The sequence below is a fragment of the Lepidochelys kempii genome, chromosome 18 (genome assembly GCF_965140285.1).
Source record: "Lepidochelys kempii isolate rLepKem1 chromosome 18, rLepKem1.hap1, whole genome shotgun sequence".
Lineage (NCBI taxonomy): Eukaryota > Metazoa > Chordata > Testudines > Cheloniidae > Lepidochelys > Lepidochelys kempii.
The window spans coordinates 1,210,745-1,224,241 of record NC_136397.1 but is presented as its reverse complement, the minus strand read 5'-3'; the positions used below and the strand labels follow the sequence as shown (position 1 = coordinate 1,224,241).

Sequence of the window (13,497 nt, the reverse complement as noted above, 5' to 3'; positions counted from 1 at the left end):
GGCAGCCAGCTCTTCTCCCTCAGTCTCCAGAGAGAGACTAAGTTACTCTCTGCCCTGCAGCCCTTCTTATAGGGCCCAGCCTGGCCCTGATTAGCTGCTTCTAAGCCTTCCTCTGGTTGGCTGGGTTCTGCACAGCCACTCAAGGGCTGCTATTAACCCTTGGTTAGCCAGTGAGGGGCAGCTGCCCCATCACACAACCTCTTTGTAAGATTGATTTACGTTGCATCTCTGATCATACCACCTCTGCTGAATTTCTTGGCAATGTTATTCTTGGATATCATATTCAATTAATCCCACTGATTCCTTTTACCCTCTTTCTTATGGCAGAAAGGAAATTAAAGCAAAAATAGTTGTTAATGCAGCATTAGAATTGATATTTTTAATTCACAAAATTTAAAAGAAAAATATGCCCAGCAGAAAGTCACTTGAGCACACTTCTTAAAGGGAGAGGGAAGATGGCTTTCCATAGCACATAGAGTAACTAGAGTAGGTTAGGGGCTTTCCATCAACGAATGGACAGTTGAAATAATGGATTAATTTCACCCTCAGCAAATTCGCAGATGCCACTAAACTGGGGGAGAGTTAGATATGCTGGAGAGTAGGGATAGGGTCCAGAGTGACCTAGACAAGTTGGAGGATTGGGCCAAAAGAAATCTGATGAGGTTCAACAAGGACAAGTGTAGAGTTCTGTACTTCAGAAGGAAGAATCCCATGCACCGCTACAGGCTGGGAACCGGCTGGCTAAGCAGTAGTTCTGCAGAAAAGGACCTAGGGATTACAGTGGATGAGAAAACGGATATGAGTCAGCAGTGTACTCTTGTTGCTAAGAAGGCCAATGGCATATTGGGCTGTATTAGTGTGAGCATTGCCAGCAGATGGAGGAAAGTGATTATTCGTCTTTGTTCGGCACTAGTGAGGCTACACCTGGAGTATTGTGTCCAGTTTTGGTCCCCTCCACTACAGAAGGGATGTGGACAAATTGGAGAGAGTCCAGCAGAGGGCAATGAAAATAATTAGGGGTCTGGGGCACATGACTTACAAGGAGAGGCTGAGGGAACTGGGGTTATTTAGTCTGCAGAAGAGAAGAGTGAGGGGGGATTTGATAGCAGCTTTCAATTACCTGAAGAGGGGTACCAAAGAGGATGGAGCTAGGCTGTTCTCAGTGGTGGCAGATGACGGAACAAGAAGCAATGGTCTCAAGTTGCAGTGGGAGAGGTCTAGGTTGGATATTAGGAAACACTATTTCACTAGGAGGGTGGTGAAGCACTGGAATGGGTTACCTAGGGAGGTGGTGGAATCTCCATCCTTAGAGGTTTTTAAGGCCCGTCTTGACAAAGCCTTGGCTGATATGGTTTAGTTGGTGTTGGTCCTGCTTTGAGCAGGGGGTTGGACTAGATGACCTCCTGAGGTCTCTTCCAACCCTAATATTCTATATTTAGCTTATGACCCCCCGATACTCTTTCCGCAGTACTCTTTGCTGGGCAGTCATTTCCCATTTTGTTTGTGTGCAACTGATTTGTTCCTTCCTAAATGGAGTACTTTGCATATGTCCTTATTGAATTTTATCTTATTTACTTCAGATCATTTCTCCAGTTTGTTCAGATCATTTTGAATTTTAATCCTATCTTCCAAAGCACTTGCAACCCCTCCCAGCTTGGTATTGTGTGCAAACTTTATAAGTGTACTCTCTAAGCCATTATCTAAATCGTTGATGAAGATATTGAGCAGAACCGGACCCAGAACTGATCCCTGCAGGACCCCATTTGTTATGCCCTTCCAGCATGACTGTGAACCACTAATAACTACTCTTTGGGAAAGGTTTTCCAACCAGTTTTTCACTCACCTTATAGTAGCTCTATCTAGGTTGCATTTTCCTAGTTTGTTTATGAGAAGGTCATGCAAGATAATATCAAAAGCTTTACTAAAGTCAAGATATCATTAATTTGGAGTTTTATTTGATGGGTTGTCTAGCCTATAAGGCATGCACTCAACTATTTGCGTTCATTTTCTTAGAATGTTGGTTTCTGACATTGGTTTTCATCCCTATGTGTTAGACAAAGGCAGTTGCCAACACTTCTGTAAACTCTCGGGCCCTGTCTAGAATCATGCATGACTAGTTTAAAAAGAAAAAGAAAAGGAGTACTTGTGGCACCTTAGAGACTAACCAATTTATTTGAGCATGAGCTTTCGTGAGCTACAGCTCACTTCATCGGATGCATACCGTAGAAACTGCAGCAGACATTATATCCTTTTCTTTTTGCGAATACGGACTAACACGGCTGTTACTCTGAAACCTAGTTTAAAAATGTTAACATGTTACCTAAATGTTCAGTGCCACTGTTTAGTATAAACAAAGATTGATGTTTTTGAAACATTAGTTGGTCATGATCAAACCTATTCTTGAAAACAAAAGAACTGATGGGTACGTTTATATTGATTTCAAGTTTTCCAAAAACTTGTTTTGATGTATCTAAATGTTGTCAAATTTTAACTGACAGTGTCTCTTCAGTATTAAAAGGTGTGCAAGGATGCCAGAGATCATCTCAGTCTAGGCAAAAACTTTTCCACTTCATCTAGTGTTAGCACTGAACAAAAATGATAGTGGCTTCTTCTGTGGCATCTCACTTGAGTGACCACAATGGTAGTAAACTTCCATAGTCTAGGAAAAGGAGATGTTCAGGGGGGTTGAAATGAGAAAATTGACTTAATCCAGTTTGAGAATTTTATGTAATGTCTGTTTTGAAGTTTACTCTGGCATTTGACTGCTAATCACGACATACTGAAGAGCTTTAAAAACTTAATAGAACTGTTTTTAAGGTTTAATTTAAATGGATAATTTGAGTTTTTCACAGAGATTATCTGGGGAAACGGCTGCTTTTGGGTGTGTTTATAAACTCTCCCTGTGCCTTTTTTTAAAGAATAGAGTTTTGTTTTGGATACAGACTTTTGTATTTCCAAATTTTTCATTAGACGTGGAAGTCAGCTCTGAGGAATCTGCTTCTACTGGAGAGGAGCAAGAAAATGAAACTCCACCTGCTACATCCAGTGAGACAGAGCAGCCAAAAGAACCAGAGAGTGAGAAGGGAGAAGCAAAGTCTTCTGAAGAAACCAAAAAGGAGTAAGACCTATCCTTTCTGAATGCCTGGAATTGGGGTGGGATTGCAGGGGAAGTTAGGAAAAATTCTTCTAAAGGATCTTAGTGACAAAAGACTAAAATTTTCTTGAAAACTAAGGATGGGAGCCAAAATGCCACTGCTGTTTTTGAAGTAAATTAATAAAAAATTGAGTATTTTGTTTTGGGGTGGAACACATTCCTTGGGTTCATCTAGTAGCAGATTACATTTCCCAGGAAATTATTTGTGTGGAATTTTTTTCCCCTGCAAACCAGATTTGCCGGAAAATACATGTTTTCTGCAAACCGGTTTGCTAGTCTGAATATATTGAACATATTGTCCATCTTTTTGTTTTCCATTAGTACAGGGAGAGGGATATACTTATGTCACTTGACTGCCGACCTGAAATGAGCAATTCATCTTTGAGGTGGTTCTGCATATTCCTGTTTGTGGGATGTACGTACACACAAACTCCTGTCCGTACCCAGAGAATCTACAGCTAGTTGTGAAAAGGAAAGCACTGAAGAGGATGGGAACTGTGTGTACTCTCGGGGCACAGAATGCTTACTTGTGGTCCCAACAGGCACTGCTTTTCTAGAAGATTCCAAAGCTCAGCTGGGCTGTGGGCAAATCCCACAAATGTAAATAAGTAGGAGTAATATTCAGGCAACCTGTCTTTCGTGTCCTAATCACAGAGATTCTGTGTAAGGCGCTCCACTGTTAGCACCTTGTTCTATTACTGAATTCCCAGGATGTGAATTAAGTGTTTTGTTCTACTTGATACTGTTTCCCAAGAAGAGAAGCCTTGAGGTTGCTCCAAACTGGTGTCCCACCCCCACTTGTGGTTGCAAATAATTCTTCCTGTTCTACCACTTTCCAATGAACTGAAATAAATCCTTGCTGCAATTCAAAATCAGTTTTGCTAGACTGCTAAGTTAGTGATTTAAATGTGCTATACGGTAATATTCCTGTAACCTTCTTATGACAGTTACTTTGCCTCTTCCCTGGTAAGGCAGAGCCCTTACAGAAGTTTAACTGAACAACCCATATGCCATGTTAGTATACTGTAAGGGTGTTATCCGGAGTGCAAAGCTTTCTGCATTGTCTTTTTGACTAACTCTGACTGTCCATCACGGGGGGCTAGGTATAGACTAGGAGCCCTATGACAGTGTAGGTATAGTACTATACTCTGCTGGCAAAGTGCTCCCAGTGTGGACACAGCTTATTCTAATAAAACTGTACTTTTGCTGACATAGTTCATTCTAGGTATCGTGTCTCTTCTCTCTCTCTCTCTCTCACAATCTCCCACTCCAAAAGCTAACCAAGCATCACTGGCAGAAGTGCAGGTTTGCCAATATAACTATCTACATTAGGGACTTTTGCTGGTACAACTGTGTTGGTCACACGTCACACCCCTGCTGACATAGCTATGTCCGCAAAGGTTTGTAGGGTAGACCTGGCCTGGATATGGGTCTCCATTCTGTCTTGGAACCCTGTGTTGTCCAAAGGAGAGTTAAAGTTGTGGTATACTGTGTGAATCCTTTTGTCTGAAGGGACAAGGGCAGATCTCTAGTTCCTTGTGTCCTTGTTGGTCTTGAACACGTGTGTTAGTTATGTAGTAAATGAATTGGTCTTTTGAGGGGTTTTGGATTTATCCTCTGGCACTGAACTACCACAGTCTATGCTTCAAAATTATATTACTTTAAATATAAAGTCGTCAGTGCTGTATCCACTTAGCCTCCTCCTATATTTTTTTTAAAAGCCCTTCCTTTTCAAGACAACCTTTTGAGATTTTTGTTTTGGTTTGTATTTTTTTGGGGGGGGAGGGAGGGTTGAGTTTTGCCTCTTTGCTCCATGGGCTGCCTTGGTGCAATATCTGTTGTCTTTGTAGTGATAAACACCCATTTTTTCATGATTTGTGTGTATAAAAACAAACATCTTCTGTATTTTCCACAGTATGCATCCGATGAAGGGAGCTGTAGCTCACGAAAGCTTATGCTCAAATAAATTGATTAGTCTCTAGGGTGCCACAAGTACTCCTTTTCTTTTTGTTGTCTTACTGTCACTGTTTTTTTTTTTCCCCCTCTCCCCTAAAGTGAGAAGGATCAGTCTAAAGAAAAGGAGAAGAAAGTGAAAAAGACCATTCCCTCATGGGCAACCCTTTCTGCTAGCCAACTAGCTAGAGCACAGAAGCAAACACAGATGGCTGCTTCCTCACGCCCAAAGATGGATGCTATCTTAACTGAGGCCATCAAGGCAAGTGGAAGACTTCATTCCCTTTGTTTGTAGGTCAGATATAAAATATATTATGAATCTGAGGATTCTTAGGCTTCACAGTGGTATCCTCAGTTTCTTTTCTTGGGACTAATATATACTTAATTCTGACTGTGGGTAAGCAAAATCACTTTCAGCATGTGTTAAGGCATGGAGAAGTCGCTCCTCAGATACTACAAGGAGTATGTTATAAGTCCATAGATAAGGCAAGAGATCGTGTATCTGTATTAACATAACCGTGCTGCTGCAATGGTGGGGCAGGGAAAAATAATCATAATAGGAGGTCCAGAAATCCTGCTGTGGTGATGTGCCCTTGTGTTCAGGTCAGCTTTCTGTATAGACATGAATAATACTGTACTTTTAAAAGAAACTTCCTTTTGTAGTATAGTCGTGCAATTAGCTATAATACATTGTATACTGTTGGACTTCGGTGACAGAAATTCCATGTGGTCAGATGGGTGTGTGTGTGTGTGTGTGTGTGTCTGTGCGCATGTTCGTTCTCTCTCTCTCTTCTTCTCCCCCCCGCCCCCATCCCAGCTCTGCGGAGATAGCAGAATTTGATTGAGCTGCCCATTAAATCCACAGACTCGGTTTTCAGCAAAGGAACTTGGTCAGGTTTATTGCCGATGAACGGTGCTAATGCCCTGGCTCAATGGTACACTAACACATGTGCTCGTGACAATGTACTGGCTCAGTGAATGGCTGGACTTTCCATTCTCCCCTTGGCCAGACAAAGACACTCCCTCTGAGATACATCTTTATACACAGATACAAACAAGTTCCTTGTTGCCCCCGTGATGTGACTAGTTACTGCCCTCTGACGTGCCTAGATACCACCCTGTAATGTAGCTAACCACCACCAATTACCGTGTACCTGTTGGTTCAATCAGAACATCTCTATCCATCATGCTGTTATACTGACCTTATCTTCAAGATGGGTTAGCATATTCCTGTTATCTTTTGAGGAATGTGTTGGTGTCGAGGTGTTCTGGTACCACCCTTCTGGAATGTGTTTGCATGCATGGCCTGTGCCTAGCACCACTTAGGAATGTGTGTTTCTGCAATATCAGCCCTATTCTTGCCAATATCCACCTGACTTTGCTTTATATCCGCAAAGCTTTGACCACTATTTAGCTCAGGCCTCATACTAGGTCTCTGATACGAGGGCTTATGTTTCAGGTCCTCTTCCTACTACATTCTTGACTCCTGGCACTTGAGTTTTATTTCTCAGTCAGTGATGTAACTGAGGGGGGCTCTTGACAAACTTTTCTCTGTCTAGATTTTGTACCTCTTCGTGCTTAACACATTAGAAACTGTTGCATTGACTTTGGTTGACTGCTGACATCAGTTAACCAGTCTGCTGTGCTTCTGCTTCTAGCTGTGTTCTTCCGGATTTATTTTGATTGGCACAGCAGTTTGCTATGTGTCTCTTTCAAAGCTTTTTCAAAGCTCAAAATGGATTGAAATACTGCAGATTAAGTCCAAAAATGGCAGTGGTCTTAAGTCTACTGCATCCCCACTTCTGGCTGTGGCCCAAGATGCTTTTTGTAGCAGTAACAGTGCCACCTTCCCCTTAGAACTCACTCAATGCACACTCCCTTCACAGGGAGTCTGGGCTCCACCAGCCTTGGTTGCAAAAGACTCTACCTCTCCCGCCACTGCAGTCTTCCGAAGTTTCGTCCAAATCCATTGGAGGAAGAGAGAAGAAATGATCTAAACTCTAGGTTGCTATAAATCCTAGATTGCTGGCTGTTATTTAGAAGAGGCAGGTAATGGTGTAGATTCTAAGGCTCATAACTCTGCTCTGTGTGGGTTAAATTCATTCCGTGCTACATGGCTATACATGTGGGCAGTCAGCCTAAATCTATCTAGACCTGCAAATTGACTTTATACCCAGAGTTTCATCAAGTTAAACCCTTGGAACTACCGATTAATTGATTTTAAAATAAGATTTTTTTTTTTTTAAGTAATTGATTTAGGATAACAACTGGGCTACAAAACAAGCAGAATTATAGTATTGTTATAATCTTAAGAGCTCTTATACTTAAGAATATTTTAAAGTAACACTTGGTATCCTAAACATGAATCTCTGAAAGAAGCAACTTTAAAATATGAATTTGTAGCTTAGTTTCTGTTTTTAGCCTGCTAGTTTCACTCTCAAAATTCAAGGCAAAAAATTGGGAGTGGAAATTTGGCAATTACCGTATATACTTGTTCATAAGCCGAAATTGTTTTAGTAAAAAAGGGAAGCACCAGAGAAGGGAGTTGGCTTATCAACGGGTATAGAGAGGGAGAGATGGGACGCAGCCCCTCTCCCCAACAGAGGGAGCAAGGAGAGGCAGCAGAGCCAGAATGGAAAAGGCGGGGCCAGAGTCTCTCCGCTGCTCTTCCCCCCAGTCTCCGAAGCAGCCGTAGCTCCGGGGCTGGCAGGCTGCAGCCATGTTGCTCGACCCCACCCTGCAGAGCAGGCTGCGGCCGCACCGCCCGGCCCAGCCTGCTGGAACATGCTGTGGCCGTGCCACCCGGTCTGGCCTGCCAGAGCAGGCTGCGACCGCGCTGCTCAGCCTTTCAGAGCAGCTCCAGCCAGGCCAGATGCATCCTCCCCAGATAAGATGGGATGGGATGGGGAGAGTGTGGGGGTCCCGGGCTAGGAGTGGAGTCATGTGGGGGGTGGTCACAGGGGTTACTCCCCTGACCCCCAGCTTCTCTTCCGCCCCCCTCCCCCGCCCCCCGAAAAAAATTTCCCCACTAGTTACTGTCCCGACCTGTCAGGGTAAGCAGCTGGCGCGCCAGGACGCTTTGTTTACGTAGGTTTGCCTCTGTCTGCCGACTCTCAAGGTAAACAAACCATCTCGACCCACCAGCAGCTTATCCTGATGGCCGGGGAGCCCAAGTTTGCTGATCCTGAATTATAGGGTCGGCTTATGAATGGGTCATAAAAATTTTCTATTTTTACTTATCCACCTGGGGGGGAGGGGGTCGGCTTATAAACGAACCAGCTTATGATCAAGTATATGTATGGTACTTCAGTAACCAATGATTAACTCGCTCTGATGTTGGTGGAACATATTAACAGTTGTGCAGTTGTTGCTTTGCTGTAAGGAGTGATTATCTCTGTTACAACATAAATTGCTACTTTGTAACACAGGACAGGAGAGTGTTCCACTACTTTCATGTTTGCTGTTCAGTCAATCTGTAAGGGTAGAAAGATATGGTATCGTTAGTGCTATTCTTTGCTTCTGAAACCAATGTGGGACCAAGGCTAGCCCTGGCATGTTGGGCCACTGTGCTGTCATATATGCAACAGTTAATCTCTACCCCTCTGGTCCCATAGAGAGGTAGGTCTATTGCACTTGGTTTGCTAACTTGTTGGTTCTGTTTCAGGCATGCTTTCAAAAGAGTGGTGCATCCGTGGTTGCCATACGTAAATACATTATACACAAGTACCCTTCCCTGGAACTTGAGAGGAGAGGCTATCTTCTAAAGCAAGCATTGAAAAGGGAACTGGAGAGGGGAGTCATCAGACAGGTAAGAGCCACTCTGAGCAGCACTGCAGAGGTGGGTGAAAATACCCATATTAACCTAATAGTGAGGCACTCAATAGTCATGTCATTTGGGTGATCATCTTCTCCCTCTTGAAGGTTACTATACCTTTGTCTCTGCTTCTTTGATCATTGACAGGATGTCAGCATTGTTCTAGGAACCACATACTTTGTAAGTTTCTGTACAAGATACAAGTGTTTGTATTTTGATGGTGAACTGTGGTTTATGGCATTGCAACAACTCATGTCTTCACAGTATGTTTAGCTACCTCACCTTTTTGCATCAGCATGTCTAATTTAAAAGTATGTTTTGTCCTGGCAACATCAGATTTCCAGCATCACAGAATCATCTGCTCAAGGCAAACAGATTATGCCAGTGGCTCTCAAACTTTTTTACTGGTGACCCCTTTCACACAGCAAGCCTCTGACTGCGACCCCCCACCCCTTATAAGTTAAAAACACCTTTAAATATATTTAACAACGTTATAAATGCTGGCAGCAAAATGGGGTTTGGGGTGGAGGTTGACAGCTCGTGACTCCCACATGTAATAACCTCGCGACCCCCTGAGGGGTCCCAATCCCCCATTTGAGAACCCCTGGATTATGCTATTATAATTGCCTTTTGTTACCAACTAGCTCCTTAATCTTACAGAAAGGTCAGTCCTTCTTGTTTAAAATCACCATAGCTCTCTGTGGCTAAGATAGAGGGCTCCAATCTAAGACCATGTCTACACTGCGCTTTCATCGGTAAAACTTTTGTCTGGGGGGGGGGGGGGAAATCCCTGACTGACAAAAGTTTTACTGACGAAAAGCGCCGGTGTGGACAGACACTCTCCTACCGACAAAGCTACCGCCCCTCATTGGGGGTGATATTGTTTTGTTTGCAGAAGAGCTCTCCTGTGTCGCTGTAAGGTGCACAATCGAGAGGTAGTCTAAATCTTTGGCACAATATACTACAGCCTTTCTCAATTGGTCATTATTGAAAGTTAATTTATTGCTTACTGGGGACTGAAATGGAAATTATTCTTTAAAATAGGTGAAAGGAAAAGGAGCCTCTGGGAGTTTTGTGGTGGTCTCTAATGCAGGGAAAACTGTTCCGAAATCCAGAGACAGAAAGGTAAGATATATCAGTTTTAATAATAAATATTGTCTCAAAGGCCTTTGAGGTGCCCTGCAGAATACAAGAAAAAACATATTATACAAAATGCAGTATGGCCCAAAACCAGGTACCCAACAGCTGCTCCTTCCCCTTCTTTCCCAAATATATTCAGTAAAACATGTTTTATTATAGGAAAAAATTAGCTGTGAGAAATCATTTAGTTGGTCTGTCTAGTTCTTAATGAGACAAGGTGGATGACATAATATCTCTTATTAGATCAACTTCTGTTGATGGAAGGTACAAGTTCTCGGGCATCGTAGAGCTCTTCTTCAGCTCCGGAAAAATTAATCAGTGTCACAGCTAAATACCAAGTGGGGCAGATTGTTAAGCATAAGGGAAACCATTTAAAATGATTTTAGCAATAGTACCTCTACAGTCATAGGAAAAGAGGGTTAGTGGGTTACAAATTGTTGTAATTAGCCATAAAACCAGTGTCTTTGCGTCCATAATGTTTTTAGTGTCTAACAGAGTTATGAATTTATGTTCCCAGGGCCTTCTTTTGAAGGTGGAGTGCAAGTTTCCTTTGAGGATGAGGACTGAAAAGTCAGATATGGATATTTGCAAAAAAAGTTCACCCACAAATGGGTAGTGTTTTGTTTTTTTGTTTTTTTTTCCCTTGAGAGCTCATTCGAGAACGTAGTGGTTGTCTCTCTTCACCCACATAGTTCTAGTAGGGGCAGTTGGATGCATTGGCTGAGGTACCTCACACATTATGCAAGGCACATTTAGGATACATGGATCTTGAAAGGTGTGTTTGGGGGGGTGTTGATGTCTGCAGTTTTGTATTTGTTGTGATGGCAGAGTCTGGTGCTACTTCGACTTGGTGTGACCTGGGCTGATGATGAGCTTGGTGAGTCTGGGAGGCTATTTAAAGGTCGCAAAAGGGAGGTTGGGGGGTTTTTGGTCCATGTTGAAGCAAGTTTCCTCGGTATTTGGGTACCCTGTTCCATGATGCTTTCGACTTCTCTGGTGTAGTGTCTGTTGAAGGTGTTTTAAAGTGGTTTAGAGTGTGTTTCCTGGACTTTCTCCTCAGAGAATATTCTATGGTATCTGAGTCCTGGCTGTAGATAGCAGATTTCTTGGTGTGTCTGAGGTGGAGGTAAGTGTGTAGTGATCTGTGGCTTTCTTGTGTATGGTTGGCTGTAGGCTTCCATTACTGAAGCTGATCGTGGTGTCCAGGAAGTTGATGCTGGTGTGGGAGTGTTCTAAAGAGAGTTTGATGTGTGGGTGGCAGTGTTGAAGTTGTGGTGGAAATCTGTCGAGGGAGTTTAGGTTGTCTGTCCAGAGGATGAAAATATAATTGATGAATCTCAGGTATAGCATAGGTTTTGTGGTGCATTTGTTGAGAAATTCTTCCTCAAGGTGGCCCAGGAAGAAATTAGCATATTGAGGAGCTGTCATAGTACCCATGGCTGTTCCCATGGTTTGGACAGAGTGTTAAATGTAAAATTGGTATGGATAAGGATAAAATGGATGAGATTGTTAAAGTTTTTGGTGTGGCTATGTAAGTGTTGTCTATTGTCTTATAGATATTGGAGGGAGGCAATGATACCATCATGATGAGGGATGTTGATGTATAGGGATATGACATCTGGTGGCAAGGACAGTATTCTGAGGGAGGTAGTTAATGTTAGATTTTCTGGAGTAAGTCAATTATGTCCTTTAGGAAACTGGCCCTTTCTGTGATGAGTGGCTTGAGCATGGGTTTCTGAGAATCTTCATATTCCTTCAGTAAGAGCGCTGTGGGCAGATATGATGGGTCTTTCTGGGTTCCCTTGTTTATGTATCTTGGGATGTATGTATAAGATCACTGGGTTATGTTTGTGGGGGATGAGGTTGTAGAGTTTTTCTTGGAGCTGTTTGTGGAAGGATTTGATGATCTCCTTTAATTCCTGTGTGAATTGTAATACAGGGTGGTCTTTGAATTCTCTATAGTAGGTGGTGTTGGAGAGTTGTTGGCTGGTCTTATAGTCATCACAGTTGTTAGTGGACAGATGTCTACCTAAAATCACCACAGAGAGGCTGAAGAGTGAATGGCTATGAGAATTGGGCTTCTCTCCTTACTCCTAGAGGTGGATCCCTCCCAAGTCAGTGTGAGGGAACCTTGCTTCTTTGGGATAAATGGAGGATTTTCAGTCTCCGGGGCTGACAGATTGGACCTCTTACATCAGCAGTGAGGAAGAAAGGGAATACAAATGTCTTAATTCTCCTGAGAGGAGACCAGAGATGCGATGTGATGTATATTGTATCATGTCCAAAAATCAGGTATGGTTCTTGAGCTTAGATGCCCTTGCTAAAAGTAGCTTTCCCTCTCCCTACTTCCTGTGGTAATGGCTGTGCAGCATTTATGCTTTAGCTGCCAACTAAGTGATATCCAATCCACAAAAATGGGATATCCATTGATGTCCCAGACTTGAGTCCTGATGTTTTAAAGGTGGTGTTGGACTGAGTATTTGAACATATTGGAGCTTACTTCCTGGCTACAAAACAAACCGAGAGGTCTAGAAAGGATAATGATGGTGATATGTGTGGGTACTTAAGGTGTGAGAAGGAACCTACTGTAGAATTGTTTCTTTTTTAAAATAAAGCTGTGTTGCTGCATTAAAGACTACTGCAGCTGATCCGTACTAATGTGTCACTTCATGTCCTTACAAAGCATTGAAGCAAATCAGTATTCCTCTTTGCTGTTTGCTTTCTTCATGTAGGCAGCAGCAGTTAATAATCTAACTAAAAACAAGTAGCTAGCAACCTGGCCTGTTGTGAAAACTGTCTGGATGTGCAGTTTCCACACTTGAATAACTATTCACAAATCTACTGCATTTTCTGCATTTTCTTCCCTTTTGATTCTTCACTGGGATATTTTTGTGTAAAGAGCAGAGCTCCCCTTTCTAATCATCCATCTCCTACCACTGTGGAACGGATAGGGAAACCAATGTGAAGGCTTGATTTAAAAGGAACACCGACTTAAAAATCACACTCCTGTCTTTTTTGTTTCTACAGTTTAATAGAACTGATGCAGAATGCATGGGGGAACCTTTCCTTTTCAGTTTTGCTTTTGTGCATTTGCTGATAGTGTAAAGTCGGATTCACATAAACAAATTAAAACTTTTACACAGCAATTGGGAATGGGCGAAGAGACATTAAAACGATAAAAAGGAAGATGTGACTAAACCCACGTGTGGTCAAGGGCATTCAGGGCACGCGTATTAACTCCATTATTTAAGGCTGGGATTGTAAGTGCCCAGCTCCATTAGGCTCCTTCGAAAATCCCAGACGAATTGACTTGATGTCATGTAGACAATACCCCTTTAACTTGTTGATGCAACATTACGTTTGAAAAGCTGCCTTATTGTAACTTTGTTTTATTAAATATGTAGTCAGGTTCTTCTTCAGGTGCTGATCCCTATGG

The 13,497-nt window shown here is 42.6% G+C and overlaps 1 protein-coding gene across 17 annotated transcripts in view; it reads left to right on the top strand.

Moving 5' to 3' along the window:
- Nucleotides 1-13,497, top strand: part of HP1BP3 (heterochromatin protein 1 binding protein 3) — an 82,475-nt gene that overhangs the window by 39,958 nt on the left and 29,020 nt on the right. For all 17 annotated transcript variants that reach the window (XR_012155590.2, XM_073316987.2, XM_073316975.2 and 14 more), the window contains 4 exons: nucleotides 2,971-3,118; nucleotides 5,210-5,369; nucleotides 8,772-8,915; nucleotides 9,966-10,046. Coding sequence is in view for 16 of the 17 variants with exons in the window: in XM_073316987.2 (XP_073173088.1) it covers nucleotides 2,971-3,118; nucleotides 5,210-5,369; nucleotides 8,772-8,915; nucleotides 9,966-10,046 (533 nt within the window). In the remaining variant the exon portion in view is untranslated. The remainder of the gene's footprint in view (nucleotides 1-2,970; nucleotides 3,119-5,209; nucleotides 5,370-8,771; nucleotides 8,916-9,965; nucleotides 10,047-13,497) is intronic.